This window comes from Aotus nancymaae, unplaced genomic scaffold (genome assembly GCF_030222135.1).
Source record: "Aotus nancymaae isolate 86718 unplaced genomic scaffold, 86718_ANA_hifiasm-v0.15.2.pri h1tg000057l, whole genome shotgun sequence".
In the NCBI taxonomy this organism is placed as follows: domain Eukaryota; kingdom Metazoa; phylum Chordata; class Mammalia; order Primates; family Aotidae; genus Aotus; species Aotus nancymaae.
This window is the reverse complement of record NW_026988471.1, coordinates 8,589,741-8,615,723: the sequence shown is the minus strand read 5'-3', so window position 1 is coordinate 8,615,723 and position 25,983 is coordinate 8,589,741. Positions and strand designations below refer to the sequence as shown.

Here is a 25,983-nt window from a genome sequence, read left to right as displayed (position 1 = left end):
AAGGGGATGGCTCCCCCGGGCTCCCCTATGGACTCCCTAGCACGCTTTCTCCAAGGCAGGCTGATTCTGGGCTCATCCCATCAGAGACGCTGAGCTCTGCTCAGGACACTGGTTCACAGCAAACTCTGCCCAAGAAGGACGGGCCTGGCTGTCCCAGATGGGTACCCCACCCTGTCCTCGTGGCGGGAGACTCACCAGCTCCTCACAGTGCTCGTGCTTGAGGCGCTTGGCAATGTCCAGCGGAGTCTCTCCCGACTCGTTGGCTAAAGGTTAAGGGTAAGCAAAGGAGGCGTTAAGGCAAAGGCCTGACATCCAGGACAATTTTTAAAAAGAAACAGTAAGGCAGCACTAAATTAAATTGAATCTGGTTAATGAAATCCATGGTGAGTTTGACCTAGTTGAGGCTGCATGTGTCTTGTAATTACATAGAACTACAGGTGAATATAGAAAGTACAACTTTAAAAGATAAGGTTTGAGTTAATCAAGAAACTAAAACTGGCCTGGCACAGTGGCTCATGCCTGTAATCCCAGCACTTTGGGAGGCCAAGGCAGGTAGATCATTTGAGGTCAGGCATTCGAGACCAGCCTGGCCAACATGGTGAAACCTTGCCTCAACTAAAAATATAAAATTAGCCGGGCGTGGTGGCACGTGCCTGTGGTCCCAGTTACTTGGGAGGCTGAGGCAGGAGAACGGCTTGAACCTGGGAGGCACAGGTTGCAGTGAGCCGAAATCGCGCCACTGCACTCCAGCCTGGATGACAGAGCAAGATTCCGTCTAAAACAAACAAACAAACAAACAAAAAATACCCCTAAAACTGTTGAAGTAGCCATCTAATTAAAATTCCAATTCAAACTGTAAGTCATTGAATAAAGTGATTCATCATAAATCTCTTAAAAAAAAGCACTGCTAACCTAGTTCCATGCATTGGAATGTAATAAACTTTTATGCTTTCTCTCAAGTAGTTTATAAGCTTTAAAGTGTACACTTTCTTCTAAATAAGGCTCAAGTCAATGAGGTCTGATTATTAGTTTTTTAATGATAAGCACAGCTCTCAGGCAGATGTGTGTCTTTTTTCTATTCTTTCAACAGTCCTTCAAAAATACTTCCTCCTGAGGGGTCAACAACTGGATATCCTCAGGGCACAACTGTGCCTTGCGCTGAGGTCCTCGAGAGAGGGAGGGACCGGGGCCAAGTAAGAACCAAGGCGCTTCATGGAGGACGCAGGGGTGCAAATGAAAGGAGGGGGCAGTAAACAGCATCTCCCCCGTAATCCATCTTAACTCAGAGCCAAGAAAGGGGTCAAGTGTGGCCTCAAGTTGGGGGGCTGAGAAGGCTCAGAGTGTGTGAACAGGTCAAAATTCCCCAACCTTGTCCCAATTCACTTGGCATCTGTGCGAGCTGCAAGGCCCACCCTTTGCCTGTCTTATGATCTGTAAAATGCCTATAAATGCACCTGAAGTCTAAGTAACAGATGGTGAATGCAGCCTCTGGAACGGGCAGGGAGAAGCCCTTCCTTGTTAGTGGTAGGTTCTCCTCCTCGGCACTGACAGGAGCCTGCAGGGCCAGCCCTGTTTCCAATAGCAGCATGTGGATGGCAGACAGGCGGTGGAGGCCAGGGTGCAGCCGAGCCCGTCCCCGGGACTCGGGCCCACTCACCGATCTCGATGGAGGCCTTTCCCCGTAGGAGCAGCTTGAGGCACTCGGCGTTGTCAGTCAGGCAGCAGTAGTGCAGGGCTGTGCTGCCTTTCCCTGTCTGTTTATCCAGGTTCCCGCTGCCCGAGCACAGGAACAGAGAGAGAGCACAGCATGTCACAGGCCACAGGACCAGGAACTGCCCAGCAGGGAGCCTGGGGCACATGCACAGGAGAGGCAGACAGTCCCCAAGTGAACAGTTTCTCTAAATCATCCCCAAGGTGGTGGGACCTGGCACCTTCCCTGCCTATGTGGCCAGGGAAGCCTTAGCAGAAGGCAATCAGGGAAATAAGATTATGGCAGAAGAGGTCAAAAGGGGAGAGGGCCATCCCTGCTGCTGCTGAGCATGTGTGGCCAAGGCAGGGGCAGTGCACCAGCCGGTGAACCCAGAGGCCCAGCATCCTTCTCACGGCCCCCCTGGCTGCGCCTAGGGGCTACTGTGTCCTGCTAGGCTGAATAGCTGTGCTGGATGCAGGGCCTCTGGATGCCTGCGTGACTTACCCATCCTGTCCCATGGAAGGACGGGGGCTGAGCTTTTCTCTATCATTATTTGATATTCCCTCCAGGAAAGGGAAAAGTCACTTTTCCAAAGCCCAGAGTCCCCAGGCTCCTCACCTTGTTCACTCTGGGAAAACCCTCTGAAAGCAGGTTAAAGGGGAATCTTGAGATTTTCAAAATTTCTTCCAACATATCACAAGACCAGGTTATTCAAAAAAGGTGCTCAGGCCTGGCAGACACGGGACAGGCCCTCAACCCTAGCAAGCATGGTCAACGTCATAAACTGATGAGGGACAGTGAGCTTTGTGCCCCTGCACAAAGTGGGGACAGAAAGGCAACTTCAGGAGATGGCACCTGCTGCTTCCATAAGAAGGAAAGCAGTTAAGTTTTTAATTTAAAAAAAGGAGCTTCTTTTTCACCAAACTGGGGACAGTGTAGGAGCTTCATTTTCAGAATTCTCCCCTACTTTTGTCCTCCTTCCACTCTGGAAAAAAAAAGACTTGGACTTTCCTTCTCCTGCCCCCTTGAAAATGTGTGTGGAGGGAGAGGTATCATGCGGCTATCGACTAAATATTTATGGAGCTCCTGCTGCGTTCTAGGAGCCAGGCTGGCATTCAGAGGATGTGAGCATCAGGGTGGCTTCCACCAAGAGTCCAGTGAACTCAGCCTCCTCAGGAAGAAGCTGTTAGGTCTTGGGGCTGACCACCCCACAATCTCCTACTTTCTGGCCATTTCTTCACTCCTCTGCTCAGAAATGGGAGGGAAAAGCAGAGGACACGAAATGCAAACTATTCCATGGCTTTTGCATTTTGGAATTTTCTATTTCATTTGAAGCAATTTCTGTGGCTTTTAACAACACCTCCTCCTCCAGTACACACATGACCCAAACCATGATCAGAGAGTCAAAATACACATTGAGGGGTCCTCAAGTCCAGCCTTCAGCTGCCAGGCAGGCAACACATATGACTGAAGCAATATGTACCAAACCACAGGGACTCCCAGACCTGCGGTGAACTGCCTGTGCACGTCTCTAAAGGCCATTTCTAATCAAAGCAAAAAAACAACTTCTCAACCCAAACAAAACACCAATAATCCAGTGCTATGGTTTCTAATATCCGGCTCAGACCATGGCTAATGTGTGGATCCCTCCTTGCCTGCTACCTTCCTACCACTTAGGACACTCTGCTTGGGCAGTGTGATGACCTGGCTCACAGGATGAGGCGAGGACTGCCTCTGTGCACAGAAGGTGGTCATGGGGTCCTCTGAGTTCAGCAGCCATATCTACTTGGTGTCTCCCTGAGTATCAGACACTGGAAGTTGGACCCTGCAATTACCACAAAGGGTTTCTAGTGTTTTAAAGGATTGCCATGGAGCACCTCACACCTGGCAGTCCTTTTTCTGCCTATAATTCATGCTTAGACCCAGGAAGGTTCTCCTGACAACACATCAGAAGTGGTGAAGCAGTGTTTGATTCCTTTCCCAAAAATACCAAGGAGAAAAATGAGTGCCTCCCTTAATTTCAGAACACCTACCTGTTCTGAACTAAAAAGTCTACAATGTGAAGAGAGGTTCGATCCACGGATCTGACTGCAAGGTGGAGGGCTGTTTCATCCGGCTCCTGAAAACCAAACAAAGGCATTCCAGAATTCTAACGGGAGCATTCAAATTCTGTGTCCAACACTGGTGAAATCGTGTATAACTCTTCCAAAAGCCTTTTATCCTTCCCTTCCAGAAACTTATCTCTAAGATATACAGAATCCATTTAATCTCTACACAAGCTCTTTGCTCTTGGGAATGTGCAATTTGGAGATTGGTCCTGTTTTTCCTGACTCCATGGGAAATAAATGAGAAGTTCAGGGGTTTCATTTCTAAGTCCTCTCAATCAATCTGGCCCCATCCCTGCATCAGCATCATGAGGCAGATCCCTGCCTGCAAGCAAGAATCTTGTTCAAAGGATCCAGAAAGGTCTCCCAGGTAAATCCAATCCCTTTACCTGCTCCCTGAGAGTAGACAGAAACATGTGTTTCTTAAGCAGGCTTAAAGTTTTGCATTTACACGTACAGACAAGGCTATGAATGCTAATAACTGTACTGTCTCCAACTCATACTGGGGATTCCCAACTCCACTGCCTCTTCTAAAAGTATGCTTAGCAGGTGGGGGAGAAGAAATGCACAAGGACTGTTTCAGCAGGTGGGTGGGCGAGAGAAACAGAGGGAAAGGAGGGATCTAGAGGACAGGAGGCGAGGGCAAGAGGAAGTGCCTCCCAGACTGCCTGCCCCACATGCTTGGCCCTCTGGCTGCAGCACAGCTCAGTGCTGGGCACCCTCCACCCGGGATGGGTAGGCAGGAGTTCTTTCTGGGGTTAGGGAGACAGCAGGACCAGCCCAGAGCCTGCATGAATGTGACTGTCACCAGGAGAAAGACACTGTAGCCATGAAGCATCCTTGCTGATAAGCAGCCGGCCCGGTCCTGAGATCAGGAGGTTCCAGAGGACCAAATACGTGTCTACAGGGCATTTATGGACCAGAATCTGGACACATGCCATCCACGTGGGTGCTGGTATGTTACTGCAAACCTATTCTGGCTGGATGCCCACCCTCTCAAGAGAGCTCCCCCAGGAAAGGAGGCGTCATGCTCCTTACTCTATTGCCTTTGAGGGGGAGCATGGAGGGCTGTGGGTTCCAGGGAACCGCCCCTCTCAGAGAGCTTCTCTTGTTAGCATGAAGCTCAGGTTGAACCTGCTCAGAGAGAAGGGGTCCCTCTCAGGCTGCCTGGCTTCTGAGATGTCTTCTCCTCTACCTGGGGATGGGCTTTCTTTCCAGAGCTGGCATTACATTTTTGGTGTAAGAATAAACCACTAGGCGGGTACAAAGTTTTTGACAAGCAGAATACGTCCTGGAGATCTACTGCGCAGGCTGGTGACTCCAGGTAAGAACTACACAGTGTCTACTTCCAAAACTGCGTTGATTTTAAATGTGCTCACCATTAAAAATGGATGAGTATGTAAGGTAATGGATATGTTAGCTAGCTTGATTTAATCATTCCATGATGTAAACACAGATCAAAACATCACACCGTACCACATAATAGATTGAATTATTTGTCTACTAAAAAGAAAAAGAAACCCCTAGTTTATTCTACCCCAGTACCCAATCAGTGCTGTCTTCCTCTGGAGAATTACCCAGTTTTGGTCAGTATTGCTGATTCCACTCTCCTGCCATGGTGCCCCAGTTTTAGTTTCTTTTTTTTTTTTAAGACAAGGGCTCGCCCTGTCGTCCAGGTTGGAGTCCAGTGGCACAATCATGGCTCACTGTAGCTTCAAATTTCTGGGCTCAAGTGATTCTCTCACATAGCCTCCTAAGTAGCTGAGACTACAAATGTACGCCACCACAGCTGGCTAATTTTACTTTTATTTTTTGTAGAGATGGGGCCTCCCTATGCTGCCGAGCTGGTCTCAAACTCCTGAGCTTAAAGGATCCTCCTGCCTTGGCTTCCTAAAGTGCTGGATCCCAGGCATGAGCCACTGTGCCCGGCCTTTTTTTTTTCCCATAAAGTAGTAACCCATACTCTTACATGTCCATTGGCCAGTGGGATTTTTTCAGTAAGATCCACACCATCAGCATAAGCTTGGAGCAATCCAAAAATATCTCTCGTTTTGACGGCCTCACAAAGGCTGTGAAGCTTCGCCGCGTTATCCGCGTGCTTCTTCCTTGCGTATCTCCTCTCGATGTACTTGGCTGTGATGTAATCCTTTCTTGCATTCCTGAAACCAAACATAATTGCCTTGTAAATCGTGCAGGGCCCCTACCCGCTTTCTAGCATTTGTTTGTCTAAGGCCACGTTAATGGTTCCTGCCCCACCTTCCTGGCAAGCAGCACTGGCCCTGAAACACAAAGCAGGAGTGGCCACCACGTGGTTCTGCAGTGGCACCAGTCTTCACGGCGACCCCACGGGAGCTGGCTAGCCTGACAACTACCCCATGTTCTCTCGGCCCACCCGCCTCTCTACCCTGTCTCCTGCCCCTTGCACCTAAGTGCTCTGACCTCACCATGCTGTCACCCTCACCACCTCCACGCCCTTCTTGCCCAGGTCCCTCCACTCAGCATGCTGTGTGCCTCCTCCTCCAGGAAGGCTGGCCGCTCTGCCCCTGTCCTCTAGGCAGCCCCGGCCCACCTCTGTTCCAACATTCTCTCCCTGAAGGCCTGCCTGCCTGACTGCCCGACAGGCCCATGAGTTCCTCAGGGCATGGACTATGACATCTCTTTTGTAGGCACATACTGTCTGGTGTGAAAGGCACTATCAGATAAACCAAATGAAATGTCGGTCCTCTTTATGTTCTACTTTCTGGCCTTTATGTGGCAACATGCTCAGATTCCACCCCATCCAAAGAGCGTAGAGAAGCAGGAACAAAAGGGGGTCGAGGAAGCCTGAGTTCAAATTCCACTCCCACCACACACTGCTGCTTTGAGCTTCAACAAGTATTTCAACTCTCTAGGCTTTAAGTTTGACTTGTCAAAGTGCACACAGTGCATCCTCACAGCAGCATCATGAGACATACACGAGTCAACACACCTTCAGCACACACAGTAGGTCCTGGGCCTGGGAAAGACCTGATGAACTTAGAGGGAGAACAAGAGAAATAGCAGCTCACCACAGAGTGCAAGCATTTTACAATCCCAATTCTGAAGGCTGAGGGTCACTGCCCAGGGACCCCTTGAATCTTCAGAGTCAGACAAGAACCAGATAAGGGCAGATCAGTTACATCCCTTTATGACACAGCACTGCCTACAATCTGCATGCGGCTGCTCCCCTTCAAGCTGGAGTCCCCACATGGTTCCCTTATGACCTCTCTCTCACTCAGCTGACTATGGCAAGGGACCGTGGCTGCTGGAGCAGCTGTTCACTTTTTTGTACCTGCCCTAAGTCCCCGTGGAACAACTGGCCCCCCAGGCATGCAGGGAGTGGATCATGTCTACCCTGGGGTCCCTTGAAGATGGGCCAGCCTAAGATAAGAAGCTATTACCCCCTAGTACCAAGACGGAACCAAACAGGCAGAGGTCTCTTGCCAGTGTTTGCCAGGCCTTATATCTGCTTGCCCTTGGGTGCACGTGGCTCCTGGACAGCCTGCAGCATGAGGCTGGCTGGTGCAGCTAGAGAGGAAATCACACCCCAGGGTGCCCATTCCACCTGAGCAGGCCAGGAAGGACTTCCAGGGGCACCTGGTGAACTTGTGCTCTGGCGCTTTCATCACACTGCCTCCCTCCCACTCCGGCTCCACTTCTGTCCACTCTATAGAGTTCTAGGTTAAGGCAGGTGCCTCAACTTCCCCGGCACACAGTGCTAACCCATGCACTGAGCTCACTGTGGTGCTGGGTGACTTCTGTGTGACACATGTGGTCTCAATGGATTGCCTCAACAGTGCCATGAGTTTCCATCTCCATCTGCAGGTATGATAGGCCTTGAAAAATGTCATTTCATTATAATGTTAAGAAAAAAATCAATTCCCAGGCAAAGTCACTGTCCGTGCGGAGCCCACGCGGGTTTTCTCTGGGCCCTCAGGTTTCCCCCTACATCCCAAAGCTGTGCGCACTCTGGGCTAACTGCTGCGTCTCAACGGTCCCACTGTGAGTGAGTGTGGATGTGGGGGTGAGTGCATCCCACAATGGGACAGGGTCCTGTTCAGGGCTTGTTCCCACCCTGGACCTCAGCTGCCAGGACACCCTCTGGCCACCTGTGACTCTGAACTGGAATAAATGGGTGAATCATTGTCTTGTTTTTATGAATCTTTATCTCACTCAGTAGCCTGAATCTTTCCTAAATGTATGCATAGCTCATATTTATTTCAATGTTTAATGTTAGAAGTGTTCTGAGTCTTTACTCAGAAGTTTGGTGATGTTTTCGTAATCAGAAATACGTGGTAGGAATTGAACTCTGGTTTACGTCAATTAGCATAGGGTAAAACTGGTTTCCTATAAATCATTTTGTTTAAAGTCACAGGTTTCCAGAAACCTTTCAATGACACTGAGGACACTTACTGTACACTGAAGTCCACAGAGTGAAACTGGATTCTGTTTCCTCAGGCAGCTGGTGGGCCTACGAGGGAAGACCCATTTTATTGATGGAGGTTGTCCTCTCAGGGCCTCCTACCACAGTGTGACACCCAGGAAACTGTTCCATTCCTGGGCTGATGAGTCTCATGGTGGGCAGCCCATTTAATAATGCAAATGCCTCTTTTGACAGGCAGTTAGACTTAACAGTTGTCCAGTTTTATGCACTTTCAATAATCACTGGACAATCAGTACTGCGACCTTTGCAGGAAGCAAGTAGAGAGAAAGTAGACTTCCTTCACTTGTTTTTTAATGTATTATCATCTGCCCAGGGCTTGGATGCCCCTGAAGGCAGTTCCTACACAAACATGGGCACAGGTCTGTTTAACTCCACACATGCTCCCTGGTTTTATGAAGGATGTTTGCATTGCTAATGCGATCCCTAATTCTTTCTTTTCTTTAATGACAGGCTTTTGCAGAAAAGCAATGCACTTAATATAATGATACATTTGGTGTTAAGAGGAGTGGCTTTCCTTACACTTCTGAAGGACAGGGTATGTATAATGGTCCCAAATCACAGAGAGAAATAGTTCTGGCTCCTGTAAGCACATACAAGCCTGGCTTCCCTGTTCCACCTCCTCTAGTTACCCGTTCCTGACACCCCAAGATCCATCTTGGAATTTACGGGCCACTAGAGGGTGTCCTTGGTTTCCCCTTCAACAGGTTGATCTGCAGACGTTATGCTGTTCTGAGATACAGCTAGACACAGTGTATTCCTTTTCATCTGGAAGTAAAATATTAGCTTATTTAAGCAGGCACAGAGCTGGGAGTACCTGTTTGACTTGTTGATTCATTAAATATTCATTGATTCACCACAAGCAACATAATATGGTGGGAAAACCAAAAATGAGTAAGAAGCAATTCATCAGAAAAATATATGTAAATGCCTGAGTATATTACGAAGTGGGATGAAATGTTTTAAAAGAAAGCCAAATGCTATAGGAGCACAGAGCCAAGAAAGTAATTTCAGCTGAGGAGGAATGGAAGGAGCTGATGTTTCACCATCACACTGGTCATCCGCCCTCATTTTGAAAAAAGCGTGGGGTTGGGGGGATGTAAACTTCCTTTTCAACAGTGCCAAGACTGGAGAGGGGGCTGCAATGCAGACAGAACATTCATACTGAGGGGTTCCACATTGGTAGTGTTCCTTTTTTTAATTGCCTAGTCTCAGAACAACCAAACGCTCCGCTTTTATAAGGTACCCCTGTGCTTGGAAGAAATGGCACACACTTTGTTCAGAACTGCCCAATATGACAGCATTACAGGGTGCTGGTACCGTCAGTGTGAGATAAACCAGCCGAAAGAGCAGGTGTCAACTGCACAGCAGTAGCTGACCTCATCATGCTGGATTCATGACATTTCCTTCACCAAGTGGAATCCTCAGGCTCGCCCAGGAAGAGCTCCTTCACCTCGAGTAACTCTCTACAGAAACTTAACTGGAGGGGACCCTCATTTCCAGGGTGTATGGAATCAATGCAAAGTACAGATGTGACCTCTGTCGCCCATGGGAAGAAGAGCAAGCAGAGCAGCTAATACCAACTAAGCACTAAAACTAAGTGCCACATGTCTGACCTCATCATCCCGCTCATTTCCCTAATGCCTCTGTGAGTCGGGGAATGTTATCTCCCTTTTTATACTAGTGGGCTTAGGCTCAGAGAAGGTAAATAATCTGCTTGGGTCCCATGGCTCAGATACGGATTGGGATAACTATGTCCCTACTCTCTCTCTAGGTTTGGGTAAAAATACAGATTTGAAACTTAGATCCTCATCAAGAGAGACTGATAGCATTGTAAGCCTCATGCCTGGTATCTAAAACCACATGTTATCTGATTCTCAAGGAAATGCTACACCACAAACACTTGTTACAGGATTCAAACACAAGCTGACTGTAATCCAACAACAGCCAAGTGGCTCACCTGAGATACGTGATACCTGAGAGTCTGTAATGTACATGGTCCCTGTTCACTTCTTTAGAATGCTTTGGCTCTCTCACTGTATCAAGTTACATAAGCAAAACACAAAAGAATACAGGTCCTGCAATCTCCATTTCTCAAAAACATGCCCCATGAAATGGTTAAAAAAAATCTAAATTTTCTGCCTTTACAAAGGGCCCATACACTACCAATTTGTGAAACCACCCTTAAAGACGTTCACTGTTGCTCACTGTCCTTTGGGAAGACTCATGTCATTAATTCTATTTCAGGCTTATTCCACAGAAAATGCTGTTTCTGCAAATGAATTTTTAAATACTTTTTTTTTGTGACATAGTTTTCATTTTTCTCTGTCCTGCCAGGACACGCTGACCCAGTCTTAGCACTCAAATGCAGGTGGTCTGTTAACTGGCCCAGTGGCCTCTCTCCTTCCGTCTGTTTCACTTTGCATCATAACAAAACAGGTAAACCACCCATGTTCCCCTGTAGACATAAGAGCCATCACACTAAACAGAGCTGAAGTCCAAGGTGGCCAGGACACCCACTGCCCGAAGCCACTGGTCTCCCTGTCCACCTCTTCTCGAAGACCAGTGTGACGTGGCCACTGACGCTCTGATGAGATGGGCAAGAACATTCCCTGTTGTCAGCTCTGCACCAGGAGACACAAAAGCTTCTCCAATGGCCGGGCACGATGGCTCACTTTAGGAAGCTGAGGCGGGTGGATCATCTGAGGTCAGGAGTTCAAGTCCAGCCTGACCAACATGGTGAAACCCCGTCTCTACTAAAAATACAAAAATTAGCCGGGTGTGGTGGCGTGTGTCTGTAATCCCAGCTACTTGGAAGGCGGAGGCTGAGACCTGAGAATTGCTTGAACCCAGGAGGCAGAGGTTGTAGTGAGCTGAGATCCTACCACTGCAGTCCAGCTTAGGTGACAGGAGTGAAACTCCATCTCAAGAAAAAAAAAAAAAAAAAAAAAAACCTTCTCCATCAAGTTTTGTATCAACAGTAACAGAAACAAACATTTTTTGAAGGAAATAACACATTCCACATTTGCAAAGATGCAAGGACATTAGCAAGGAGGCGGCTACATAATCACATATCTACTGCAACCAGCCATCTCAGTGGCTCAGGACTATGCAGAGAGATAAAGATGGGGAAGTGACTCAACAGGACAAACAGCAGAGGTGAAAAGTCCAGGGTATTCCACCCGCCAGTGGCAAGTGAGGCTCTCTATACACCGCCTGCACACATGCACAGCATCTGCGAAACACGCCTGTTTTCAGCTTCTTCCTAAAAAAATTTTTATTTGGTCGCCCAAAAGGTTAAAGTGACTAAGAAATTTCCACTTGGTCACCCAAAAGATTAAAGTGACTAAGAAAACCCAACTTAGGTTGATTTATTCCCTAAAGAAGCAATGACTGACGCACCCAAAACTTCTTATTCCCCTGCCTCCCGGGGCTCTGGCAAGGCAAATCTTTATTCAGCAAACGAGAATAGCCAGTTCCATACTTACATGTCGCTGCCTGGGTTGGGTTTGACAGAGTCCTCAGCTGGTAGGCAACATTCCATGATCTCATTAAAGCCTGCATTCCCAATATTCTTGGCGAGCTGCAAAAATAAAAGTCTATTTCAGGATACTCAATTATTAATACATTCTACTGCTACAAATTACCCGTCCCCATCAGATGATTTGTTTTAATGACCACTAAGAAATAGAGCAATAAAGTGGTTTGCCTTTAATGAAGATAGACAAAACCAAAAGCCCAAAGGTACCCATAAAATTAAAGATAAGAGGCGACATGCCTATTACTGAGGCGCGCTGTCATAAAACACGCTCTGGATAGAGTACAGATAGAGACAGGGAGAAGCAGTATCTTGGTCCAATGTGAATTTCATCCTTACCCCTTCCTCCCAAAGACCTGTGCCTCAACCAAAATGAATCTATTTTGTATACTCAATGTTTACTTATGCCAGCCATGAGGTGGTTCTGGTACAACAAAGGGCCACTGGGGCAGAAAAGCCAAGACTAAGGTTCAAATCACAGCTTCATTACCGGTTGTGTGACCATAGGCAAGTCAGTTTCCCTCAGCAGCAGAGTTTTCATCGCAAAGTGGGATGGTGCCAACCTCCAGGTGGTAATAATGATAAAAATAATAAAATTTAGGTGAAAACAGTAAACTGAAGCACTAAAAATGTATTAGCTTCAGATGTAAGGTCTTTATTTTCCAATCAACCTTCTGACATGTTAAACATTAAATTAACACATTATTTTTTTTTGAGACAGGGTCTTGCTCTGTTGTCCAGGCCAAAGTGCAGTGGCGCAATCATGGCTTACTGCAACCTTGACCTCCCCGGGCTCAGGTGATCCTCCTACCTCAGATTCCCAAGCAGCTGGGACTACTGGCGTGTGCCACCACACCCAACTGATTTTTGTATTTTTTGTAGAGATGAGATTTTGCTATGTTGCCCAGGCTGATCTTGAACTCCTGGGCTCAAGCAATCCGCCCGGGATTATAGGCGTGAGCTACCGTGCCTGGCCAGATCGGATTCTTAAATGTTTAGTGAAACAATACTAGAAGGGAGCACCAAGCTCAGTGCTTTGAGAAAACACATTTTCATTTCCATGTTGTGCTGGGGAGTCAGTGACGCTTGTGATATTTCTGCTCTCTATTAATTATGCAGGCAAAGGGGTTAACAGAGATGCTCTGCGAGAGGCTGCTGTGGCCTGAAATCAGGTCTATCTCCAGGGGGAGCTGGTTGAAGGAGCAGTCCAACAGGTCTGGGTTAGATACCCTGGAACTTCCTGGTGGCAAACAACATCAAACAGTGAAATGGGCTAGTGAAGGATGCAGACACAATTTTTTGTTTAAACAAAAGAATTATGCAGGGTAGCCTAGTAGAATTGGATGATGAGCTTTCCTAATTCAACCTGGCCCTTGACAAGTGGAGAAAGCTTTTTGTAGGTGGCCCAAAGCATTAAACATTAACCAACACCACCTTCTTGCTCAGTCCTGGCTCTCAGACCTCAAGCCATCAATCAGGAGGCAAAAGCCCAGAGGCTATGTTGCAATTTTCCCGGGGACAACAGAATGGTCAGGTGGCACACCACTTAAGGTGACAGGTACCTGTGCACCATGAAGCTAATGCCCTGTGAAGGACTTCTCAGGCAGCTGGTGTCAGATCCAGGACTGAATCTCAATGTCAGAGCCCCTGGCTTATAGCCAGGCATCATACAATCCAAGGAGGACACTGTCCCCAGCTAAGCACAATGGTTTTCCCAAGTTGAGTGACAGAAATCACTGTGGCCCCCTCTATGAGCCAGGGGCCAACTACCCTGATACTTCCTAGTTTGTGTTAAGCAGATGGGGGACAGGGAGGTGGGAGGAGAATTCCCCAGGAATTGAAGAGCTATTTCCCTTCTGCTTGGACTTGGCTGGTTTACTGAGAGACAGCTGGTCCAGGAAGCCACCGCATCTATGTGTCACACTCATCCAGTGCTAACTAAACGTGCTACCTTGCAGTTCTGCCAAGTTCCAGTTTACGTTTCAGCCCATAGAGAATCCCCCTGGACCCATCAACAAAAGCAAAGCATTGGCAAATGGAGGCTTCAGAAGCCAGCAGGATGGGAGGGCAGAAGCCAAGGGGCAGGAAGATGGGTGTCGACCTGAGCCCTGGCATCTCCTGCTTCTCACTGGCACCCTGAAGGAATTTGTGGGCTGCACTGAGGCTGGATGGAAGAGAGGAAGGAGTGTTTAAGTTTCGTATATCACCCAGAGCAGCTCAGCCCAGCCTCTTGCCCTTCCTATGGCCTCAGGAACACACTCTGAGCCCCTTATCTGTGCTGGGCACGGGGCATGAGGCACCCTCCTGCTCTACAGCAGCTCAGTCTAACAAGGCAACCATGAGTTAGTAAGAAGCCCTGGAAAAGAAGTTCATCCTGAGCACTAGGAGGACAGCAGGGCCAGGCACAGATGAGCACAGCAGTCCCTTGGCCAGTAGGCCCCTTTCCTTGGCACTCACCATGCGGGGGACTCATTACGTGTGGGTATCTCCCTCCCTGATGGTAGTGCTCAGGACAGGGACACAGAATCACACACCAGTACATCCTTAGCACTTACCTGAGCAGGGCCCACTGAGCCAAAATGAGGCTTTAGGTTTTATCTGGACATTGTTTTGAGAGTTTGGGGTGAGGCAGGGATACCTCCTGTCCCATTTTCATGCCTCCACAGGGAGGGACAACAATTGCTGTGACATTCTTCTGTCTCTGACTCACCCCAGGAGAGGAACAGGCAAGTGAGAGAAACCAGACATCCCTGACTGCTGAGCTCAGGAGGAGGCACCAAGGTCAGCTCCTCCATGATGTTAACTGGGCCCCTTGGATCCCCGAAGGGTGGAGGGCCTGAAGAGTGCGGACCAGCCCTGAAGTACAAAGGGTAAAGGCCCAGGCAAGGGAAGCAGCTTGACCATACTGCTGCCTCCAAAGCAGAGAGGGCAGAAGGACACTCTCGTGTGCAGGGGAAAAGTTGACATACGATGTCTTTATTTGAGCCTTTAAAAGTTCTATTTTTGATGTTGTTTACAAAGTCTGTATTTCTTAGAAAGTATACGTACATCACACATAAGTAGGTATATGCTTTGGTGCTCATTTTTTTCTGAGAGTTTGTGGTTTAAAAAATGTTCAGAATCCTGGCTTTTAAAAAAAAAAAAGCTAGCGCACAGGCTCTGGAATCTAATAGTTGGAGGTAAATCCTGCACTGGGTAGGTCTCTTAACCTCTCTAGCCTCCTTTTAAAAATGAAGCTCTCCATTTAGGTTAGATGATATAACGTACGTAGAACACCTACAACAATGCCTGGAGCCTAACAGTTCCTCCATAAATGACCGTTACAGTCAATTTCTTGTTGTCCTAAGCAATTGGTTTTAGTATCTGGGTGGCGTATTTCAGTCCCAGGTGAACTTATAACAACAGTTATAAGTTGTAAGTTCTTGGTCTTTGAGGAGCTTTCCTCTCCATATGGTCTCTTTCAGACCAGCACGTGTGTTGACCCGCTTTAACATTTGCCAGCTTATTAACAAACTTATAAGAACAGAAATAGAGGAAAGTCAAGAAACAGAAAGCTGAGTCAGTGACTATTTGGAAGGTTCTTAATGCTTGTTTTTCAATATGACTTGTTTTGTTTTGAGACAGGGTCTCCCTTAGTCACTTAGGCTGGAGTGCAGTGGTACAATCTCAGTTCACTACAGCCAACCTCCTGGGCTCAGGTGATTCTCCCACCTCGGCCTCCCCAGTAGCGAGAACCACAGGCATGTACCACCATGCTCAGCTAATTTTTGTTTTTGTTTTGTAGATAGGGAATTTCGCCATGTGGCCCAGGTTGGTCTTGAACTCACGGGCTCAAGCGATCTGCCCACGTCAGCCCCGCAAAGTGCTGGAACTACAGGTGTGAACCACAGTGCACTCGGTCTTGTAAGATTTTTAAATTACTGACTCAAATTCAATTTCAGAATATCAAGATTTCCTTTATTAACTTGATAGTGAAATTGATCATGATAGTAGTACCCTAGTACCAATGATACTGTTTTTCACATGACCTAAAAAAAAAAAAATCAAAGCTGAAATCATGATCTTCTACATTAAGAAGGAAATTTATCTTTTTAAAATCTGTATTTTTCTCAAAGTAGGTTTGCTTTAGAATCTAAAGATACTAAGGTGGTGTGTGCTAAAGTAGTTAAGATGACATGACTCCCCAGAACTAATTAATACTTCAATTATGCAATTTCCATTCCATTGGATAAGAAGTTATGCTAGGCTGGGCACAGCGGTTCATATCTGTAATCCCAGCACTTTGGGAAACTGAGGCCAGAGAATCACTTGAGCCCAAGAGTTCCAGATTAGCCTGGCCAATATAGTGAGAGCCTGTCTCTATGGAAACATTTTTAAAAATTAGCTGGGCATGGTGGCACATGCCTATAGTCCCAGCTACTCAGGAAGATTGCACGAGCCTGGGAGGTAGAGGCTGCAGTGAACTGAGATGGCACCATTGCATTCCAGCCTGGGCAACAGAGCAAGAACCTGTCCAAAAAAAAAGAAAGAGAGAAGACATGCAAATGACCAACAGGTATATGTGTGAAAAAGTACACATCATTCATCATACAAATCATCAAACAAGCCAGGCAAAGAAAGACAAATACTGCATGATTTCATTTATATGCAAAATCTAAAAAGTTGAATTCATAGAAGTAGAGCAGAACTATGGTTACCAGGGGCTCGGGGGTGGGCATGCTGGTCAAAGCATACAAAATTTCAGTTAGGATGAACAAATTCTAGAGATCTAGTGTACAAAATGGTGGCTCTAGTTAATAACAATGTACTATACACTTAAATATTTTGTTTTTTGTTTTTGAGACCGTCTCACTCTGTTGCCCAGTCTGGAGTGCAGTGGGAAGATCACAGTTCACTGTAGCCTCAATTTCCTGGGTGCTCAGGTGATCCTCCTGCCTCAGCCTCCCAAGTAGCTGGGACCACAGGTGCTTGATACCACTCCCAGCTAATTTAAAAAAATTATTTGTAGAGATGGGGGTCTCCCTATATTGGTCAGGCTGTTCTCTAACTCCCAGACTCAAGTGATCCTCTCACTTCAGCTTCCCAAAGTACTGAGATTACAGGCAACAGCCACCACATCAGGCTCAAGAGAGCAGATTTTAAAGTGCTGTCACCACAAAACATGATAAGCATGTGAGGTGACAGATGTGTTAACTAGCTTGATTTAATCACACATAATGTATACAATATGCTAAAACATGTTGTACACCAAAAATACATACAATAAAAAATAATTAAAAAAATAAAATCTTTTGCTGTCACAGCATGTCACCCTGAAACAGGGGCTGTCCTATTTACCCAAAAGATGAGAGATACTACTCCCGTGAGACAACTTGTCCAGGCTGTACCCACTACTCTCCTTTCATAAGGCACCAAGAGGCCTAACGCACACTTGCTGTACGTACTTCAAAGAGCAAGTCAGCCAAGACCCTGCATGGCATGCAACTCTGTGAATCGGGGAAAGATTTGTAAGAAGAACAGAAACCAGCACAGACCGTGCGCAGCCTCCGTGTGGGTTCACATGTTAGCACATGGGGACCATTTTTCTGAAAGGATTTTGTTAAAAGAGATAACAATCATAGCCAATACTTTATGGTTCTCACTGTGTGTCAGACATAATTCTAAACGCACACACACATGCAGAAAAAGAGATAAAGAGGTTAAAAAGACTTCAGAAAATCCTTCATCCCAGCACCTGACTGTCTCAGCAAAATAAAACAATCTGGATACTTTTAAAAGGCTTGAGGCCAGACACAGTGGTTCACACCTGTAATCCCAGCACTTTGGGAGGCTGAAGCAGGAGGATCGCTTGAGCTCAGGAGGTCAAGACCAGCCTGGACGTGGCGAAAGCCTGTCTCTATCAAAAACACAAAAATTAGCCAGGTGTGATTTACACTTGCCTGTAGTCCCAGGTACTGAGGAGGCTGAGGTGGGAGGATTGCCCGAACCCAGGAGGCAGAGGTGGACTCCAGCCTGGGTGACCTAGTGATACTCTGTCTCAAAAAAAAAAAAAAAAAAGCCTTGATATTTCCAAGCTTTGCCAATGAATACTAACACCTGACACCCCATATACTGCTTAACTGAAGAGCCGAGGAATAAGGTTTACAGACACAACATCATGACCACATTCCTAGCACACAACAAATGTGACCAGGGGAGCTGTTGGGAAACTTCTGGCTCTTGTGAACCACAGAGGACCAGCCAGAGCCAGGGCAAGCAGGGTTGAAGGGAGTAAATCCACACAATTCACTGCTGTCTCTCCTTTTCCTGATAACCACTGAGAAAAAAAGGCTTGGGTAAGGGAGAGTTTAAAACTCTGGCAGCAATTAGCTTTTGAACATATCTGCAGACATTGAGCAGGCTCTGGCTGATTTCTCATTATGGTTGATAGCCAACCACACTTTAAACTCCTATGAGAATGCAGATGGAGGCTCTGGGAGACAGAAATGGAGAATTTAACCAGGAATTAGAAGTCACCTCATCGTTTCATCAAGATAGAACAACATATTCCTTTTACCTTTCTTTGGCGTTTTCTTCCTCAGTAGGCAATTCAGTCTCATGAAGAACATTAAATTTCTGAGACACATTTAAGAAATTATACAGATGGTGGGGTCAGGCTCCTACCAGCTCATAAGAGTCAACTGTTAAAATTTCAGGAATTTTGCAAGCCAACTGTTAAACACTGCTATTATTAAAAATTATACTGCATAAACTCATAGTTGTTATATTAATAACTAAAGTATATACTCAAAACTCATCACTTCCTAATTATACTACATTTTACTATTATCCACGTTTATGAAGTTATTTACATCCACTCTATTTTCATGGTGAATGTACTATGTAATAAACATCTTTTTCCAACTTCACATTCAGCAATTCACATGAGTAGCCTAAAATCGGCCATGATTGGAGTATTTACACCACGAGAACAGGAAGGATGCAAACCAGGGTTCTTTTTTCTCCAGAGTTGACTACTAAACGTTTGTTGGGGATGGTGATAGGGACAGCAGAGATGTTTGAATGTGTATCATATGGCAAGACAACCCACTAAGATGCCAATTTTGTGTCCCAGGCTCCTCAAAGGTTTAAGTGTGAGGTCTGGAATCAGATTAAAGGGGCCCTCACCCCAGATCTGTCATCTTAAAAGCTTTATAACCCTAGGCATACTGAAACATTCTAAGCCTCAGTTTCCTCCTCTGTAAAGGGGGGTTAATATACCAAGATTGTCAGGTTGTTATTGGAGATTAAATGAGCCTAGTACATATAAAGTCATCTGCTAAACGCCTAGTACAAAATAAGCAATTATTACTTTATCATAAATCACTTAACACTTCTGATTGTTTTAAGAAAATCAGTAAAAGAAAAACTTCCACAGTTCACCAGTGTTTACTGAAAGGTACTTTGTGTTTCTTTGAAAATATACTACGGAAATCTCCAATCTATGCCATCATCAGTTATCCAAGAGATACCACATGTACACCTGTACACCTCTCTAAGATGTAGGTTACATGCATTATTACATGAACAATAACTGCTGTATGTTAATAACCCCAGGAAGGCACTGCTTGGAGTTCCTTAGTTTTAAACTTTAAATGAGTCTAGCTTAGTTTCAAACTTCCAGTAACTAAGCATGTTACTAACTAGGCTGCCAGGATCCACTGTAGTTTCTCCCAACTCTGTCTTTCAAGACCATAAAGGAATTCCTGGAAGGACTGCAAGGGTTTGACAAGAGAGTTCAAAACGCATTTGAAGTTCAGACACACTGGATTCGAAGTCATGAAGATTGATGTCCCCGAGAGGAACATGGTCCACAACTATTGATTTTCCGTCAAGACTACTGCGCTTGACATTAAATTCCCTACGTGTAACTTTCAAATTCAACATTAAAATCAATGGCAATCAAGATCTACTTACTGTTTACTGTCAACACCCAGTTGTCCCAGGAGAGAATTTCAAGTACTGCTTTCTAGTACTTGAAATCTTCTAGGGAAGACAGTCCACGAAAGCTCATGTCTTAGGTGGCCGGAGCATAACCTGTCTGATGGACCTTGTGGGACCACAGTCTCGATACTCTGAAAGCCACTTCACAGAAAATACTTCAGTCTCCCCCTATCTCTATCACATGGCTTAAGTCTTATCATTGAACCAAGAATGAAAGACTTTATAAGAAACAAAGACAGTAAAAATGAAGACCAGTATCTCCCCACAAGGGTGACAATTTGGGGTAGGGAAAAGTCCACTGGAGGCTTGAGGCAAGTTGTCACCACAGCCTTGTCAGAAATCGGCTGGTGATGAGGGAAAATAAGTACTTTCCTGTCTTTAGACGTTGGATTACACATCTGTCTAATGGATGGGGTGAACTTGTCTATGTCACCATCTTACTTCATTTCTGCAGAATCTCACACCACTCTCAATGCTCCTTTTTGGTTTCACTTCCCTTTATTCATTTAAGAATAAGGTTTTGCAACAAGAAGTGCCCTCAACCACCAGTAGCTAAAAATGAGGAATTATCAATGAGTTTCTAATTATCCAAACCCATCTCAACAACCATTAGAAAATGGACTAGAATGCCAAAAGTAAAACTTAGCTTACAGCTCATTTGTTTCCAATCTGAAATCAAGGATTTAAAAATTACCAGCAGCTCAGATGTTCCCAGTACATCTAAGGTCAGGGACTGCATCCTGGAGTAATGAACCCCCAGCTCTCGGTGGATTCCGGAACACTCAATGCAGGTCAGGATGCCCAGGTTGGTGGAAAGCCACGTAGGATCTGCCAAAGACAACAGGGCAGATTTCAGCTTCCAGTAAAAAAGAGGGTCAGGAGTCACAGCTTTCTTTCTGCATAGTTACTGAACAAGGAGTTCTGAGCATAAGCTTTTTCTGATCCTTAACACAGTTGGAACCTCTGTTTGTCCATAATTACCACCAATACATGCAATACCCATATATGCATACATCTGCTCTCCCTCTTCTTCCCTCTCTCTCCATCTCCCAATCCTTCATGTGACAGGTGCTGTGTGTGCAAAAAACAATAGGACACACTTCAGTGACCACGGGCTCCTCAGTGGCTGCTCCTGAAAACAGACCATGCCATCACCAACCTGATCACACTAGCAGAATGGAGCAAGAGGAAAACAAGGAGACTAGCCCAAGTCTAGTAGTAAAAGGGGATAGGCCTAAAACATACACATGTATAGATGCTGATAATACGAGAGAACATACTATGTGCATAGGATACACTGTATTTAGCATGCTGGTAGTAGCAATAATAGTTTGCATTGTGAGAGCTTCAGAAATCACAGAGCGCTTTTGTATCAAATCTGAGAGCCCCATGAGATGACCAGGGCAGGGATTCTTATCTCACTCTACAGCAGACACATCTGTGTAATGCTCAGGCTCAAGGTTGCCAGGGAGTGCAGAGCAGACGGTGGCCTTACCTCTACCTGGGTTCAAAGCCATGCTTTCCCCTGACAGCTTGGCTACTAACATCCCTACCATATGTTTGCACCTGATAGGGACCCACAAAATGCTTGACAGATGAATGTGGAATCTGCTAAAAAAAAATTAAATTTTTAAATGGATCCAAAGCCAAATACAGTCTTCAGGATCATGGGAATCTAAGGGTACTTCACAACTGTCCACTCTATTTTGGTTGTGTTTAGTTTTTTTTGAGAAAAGCTGTCACAGAATTAGAGGAATGAAAAGGGGATTGACCATTCTAGCCAAGCCTCCATCTTTTTCATTTTACAAATGTTCAGAAAATGCACCTGTGTAGTCCCCCTGACCCCTACCTTCCACCATTGTCTCAATTAAAATAAGTAAATTCCTTAAACCACATCATACTATAAAGCCCCTAATTAATGCTTTATCAAAATGTAAAAATAAAATCTCATTTCACACAATGTGTCAACTGGAAGGGACCTGTACCTTCACTTTTCAGACAGGAAAATCAATGTTGAACAAAGCAAGTGGCTCTCCCAGGATTACAGAGCCAGAGAGCGGCTTAAAGCTACTTCAGAAGTTCTGCAAGGTAGGATAAAGGGAGAAGAGAGCAGATTCCAAGCCGGGAAGCCCATACACATGCAGCCTGTCAGCCTATATGATGGCCGCATGACCTTGAGTTCACCCTCACTGTACCCTTCAGTTTTCATTTCTCAAAAAGCATTTCAATCTTTTCAGCTCTGTCAGACCCTCTTTACTCAGTCCTGCTCTGGAGCCAGGCAGGCAAACATCTTTCCACCCCTCTCCCCTGCTGCGGTCTGCACAGTTCATTAAGCATTTGTGTAATGGGATGAACTCAGGCTGAGCTACACTTAATTTCGTGTTTGAAATGAAAGTGAAAATCAATGAATGGATTCTGTGAATCAGAATGGGATTTAAATGTCCTAGAGCTCAGGGTCGGTGGGGTCCCTGGGTCACCTGGCGCCCCACAGTCACAGCAAACGTCATTGCCGGTCATCCTCTGCACTTCTGAGATGATCTCCTTTGTCAGTTCTTGGACAATGTTATTTTCTCCAGTGTTGTCATCCCCCTTAAATGCATTGTTTAAAGCTTCTTCTTTGCTATTCTGTAGCACAGACATCCATCTAGAAAAACAAGTGCAACGTTGTGTTAAATCCCACAACAATGGGTAAGTCCAGCCCAAAGTCCCATCACTATGTAACTTACATTTGACATTCCTGTTCGTCTTCAGCTTGAAAGTGGTAAGTTCTGTCATCTGCATAGCAAGAGGAATTTCAACTGTGAGCCCAGACAGCAATCCATACACAATTCCAAAAGAAAGTGGTTTCTAATTAGCCTATGGAATAATCTTAGTTCTCTGCTAGGACATTAATGATTTGTATAAAACCAGGCACTGCCTCATATCCTCCAAATGTCTGCCTTCACTAACGGGGCATTGTAATGCAAAATAAACCTGCCCCTTTCCTTCATTCAAGTTTAAAAAGATGCCTGCTTCTAAAAACTGAAGCTATTCAACGAAAGCCATTGGTATCCTCTCAATAGCTTCATTTTAACTCACTACAGAGTTGGCCCCCAAAAAGTAATTGTTAAAGCCCTTTGAATAATAAAAGCCTTTTTAAAAAAGAATATCTTAGAAGTTTTCTGGCTTTCTTAGAAAAAGATTAGTACGAGAAATTCTAAGAATATGTTTTGAGAATCAAGTACTACAAATATGGCGAAATCAAGAGAAGAATGTTAAATAATGGTGGAATGTAAAGTCCTACACTCACATACTGCTGGCGTCAGCAACGTTTTACAAGTGTTTTGCCAGGCTGTGGACCTGTGTGTGTGCAGTGGGGAGGCGGCTTTGTGGGATGTGGCAGCATTGCTTCTGTGCTGCTCTTGCCAAAAACACATCACCTCAATCCAATCATGAGAAAACACTAGAGAAATCCAAATTAAGGGGAGTCTGACCAAAAAACAGGTCAATACTCTTTAAGAAGGCATCATGAAAAACAATCGAAGACTACAGAACTGATACAGATTGCAAGAGACCAGGATAAAATCACAATTAAATGTAATGTGGGGTCCTGGATGGAATTCTGGAGCAGAAAAAGGACATTTGTGGGAAAACTGGTAAAATCTAAGTAAGATTTTTAGTTAATAGCATCAAACCAATGTTTCCTGTTTTTGATAACTACATAAATATGGTTGGATAACACGTAACATGGAATATTGGGTAACTGTATTAAGATGTTAACAGAACGGAAGGCTGGGGGAGGGGTATATGGCTATTCTCTGTCTAAAAGCAGTCTAAAACCAAAGCAAAAAATATAATTAGATTTAATAAAGAAAAAGGGGAGGGGGGAGTCTAGCTTTTGCAGATGGCAGAAGGGTGACAAGTACCGATTCTGTTCTTAGGGAAACAACGAACATCTGTGCTCCTAAAAGTGAGTGGACACGCCACCTCTCAGTAGTGGTGTTTACTCCTGAAAGCACGCTGGTTCTTACAACAACTCTAGGTGAGTGACTGGGCGACGGCTGAAGCCCAGAGAGGCTAAGCTGTAAAAACAAGCATAGCCAGTGGCAGAACTCAGTTCCTGGACTTCTAGCCCAACCACTTTCTACAATACCATGGCATCTTTTTTTTTTTTTTTTTTTTGAGACAGTCTTACTCTGTCACCCAGGCCAGAGTGCAGTGGTGCAACTGTGCAGTGCACAGCCTGCTGCAGCCTCGAACTCCCGGGCTCATGCGATCCTCCCACCTCCTCCTCCCAAAGTGCTGAGATTACAGGCGTGGGCACCTGGCCAATTTCTGCATTCTTATGTGTAAAAACTGCAGAAGCAGGAGGCAAATCTGAGAAAAACTCCAAGCAAGAATCCCCTCTATTACAGACTCTTTCAAGATGCTACAAACAAGCAGATGGCTTCCAGCAGCTTCAGCTGTGAGGGAAAAGTGCAGGAGGAGATGGAGGGGATGACTGGAGCACTAAGGTGCTGCTGGCCAGCGAAGCGCGGCTTCCAGCCGAGGCTCTGGCTCTACTGGTCACTAACCTGCAGTGGGGACCTAGAAGGTCACTGACTCCCTCTGGTTCCATCCTCCTCAGGGGACTCACTTGGGTTACCTCACAATTCTCCTGTTCCTTCCATCCTGCCCAGGATGCCTGTAGGGTTTGCAGATAATGGCTCAGGACTTGAATATGTTATGAGTGGGGTCAGTCTGAGGGCAACAAATTGGATGAGCTCCCGGAAGGGCTGACCTTGCCACAGAACTGTCCTCCTAGAAGAGCCCATGCCCATTTACATCTTTCTCTTTTTTTTAAGGAGAGAGGGTCTCCCTCTGTCACCCAGGCTGGAGTGCAGTGGCACGATCACAGCTCACTGCAACATCAAACTCCTGGGCTCAAGTGATCCCCCACCTCAGCCTCCCAAGTAGCTGGGACTGCAGGTGTGAGCCACCGCCCCTGGCCCCATCTCTATCTTCATGAGAATGGGAGGCCCCGTTTAAGGGCAAGGATGGTAAAGGAGCATCTTGCAGGAAGTAACTGCAACCAGCCAGTCAGTCTATTGCTTGTCTGAATTCTCTGGGAAGATTCCAAGATGAACTGACCAGATGAGGATGAGGAGGAATGGGTGACCATAGGGTGCCTGCAGACCCACACAGAAAACATCACCCTCACTGCCTCAGTGCATGTGCTTCTACTTGACTTCCCCAGCTGCCCAAATGTCTTTTTTTTGAGATGCAGTCTTGCTGTGGTATCCAAGCTGGAGTGCAATTGAGCAATCACAACTCACTGTAACCTCAACCTCCTGGGCTCAAGCAATCCTCCCATCTTAGGCCCTGGAGAAGTTGTGATCAAAGGCACAAACCACCATATTCAGCTATTTTTAAATTTTTTGTAGAAAGTCTTGCTATGTTGCCCAGTCTGGTCTCATACTCCTGGCATCAAGCAATCCTCCCACCTTGGCCTTGCAAAGTGCTTGCATTACAGGCGTGAGCCACTGCCTGGCCTACCCAAATATCTTGGAAGCTCAAAAGCATGTTGGTGATGCTCATCCCATGAGGCTGGTCAGGAAGTAGAGGAGGAATTGGAGAGGGGTAAAGACAGACAGACGCTCCTGAGTCAGCCAGAACCAGGCCCTGACCTCACGTCCCTCATCTTCTCAGGATGTTCATCAAATCACAGCTTACAGTGCAGCCAGAGGTTTCCTGTGATGACTCTCTGGGGTGTGCGGCCAGTTTTCAACCCAAACCTACATAGCCCTGCACAAAGCATTTTCACTACAGATACTCATAGGGAGAGTACCCTTTGAAAACTTGCTGAGGATGAAGCATTTGTAGGACTGAAATTTATTTTACCCACTGGAGGACAAGCAGGGAAGAAGGAGGGATGAGAGCTCTTTTCAAAGATGACAATGGACTCTAGCGAAATCATGACACTGCCCCCAACTGGGCTCAGCAAGCCTTTCTGGTCATAACAGGCTAAAAGTCCTCTCTGAAGATGTTTCTTATGCATCAAGCTGCAGCAAAGACACTGGCAGGATCTTGGTCAATGTCAGTTGGCCACAGTGCTTGTGTGTGGCCAGATTCACAGAAGACCGAGCTCCCACATGCATAAGGGCTGTGGTAATTCATGCCCAGAAGGAAGGTATGCACACTTGCCATCTACTGATCCTCCCTGGTGCCTGCTGTGTTGTAAAAAGGTGTA

The 25,983-nt window shown here is 45.9% G+C and overlaps 1 protein-coding gene across 2 annotated transcripts in view; it reads right to left on the bottom strand.

Moving 5' to 3' along the window:
• The window catches only part of ASAP2 (ArfGAP with SH3 domain, ankyrin repeat and PH domain 2), a 195,590-nt gene that overhangs the window by 24,080 nt on the left and 145,527 nt on the right, over positions 1-25,983 (bottom strand). For both annotated transcript variants that reach the window (XM_012438817.3, XM_012438819.3), the window contains exons 13-20: positions 22,502-22,550; positions 22,253-22,419; positions 20,470-20,603; positions 11,743-11,837; positions 5,765-5,954; positions 3,724-3,809; positions 1,658-1,773; positions 196-263 (exon numbers count right to left, since the gene is read on the bottom strand). In XM_012438817.3, coding sequence (XP_012294240.1) covers positions 196-263; positions 1,658-1,773; positions 3,724-3,809; positions 5,765-5,954; positions 11,743-11,837; positions 20,470-20,603; positions 22,253-22,419; positions 22,502-22,550 — 905 coding nt within the window. The remainder of the gene's footprint in view (positions 1-195; positions 264-1,657; positions 1,774-3,723; positions 3,810-5,764; positions 5,955-11,742; positions 11,838-20,469; positions 20,604-22,252; positions 22,420-22,501; positions 22,551-25,983) is intronic.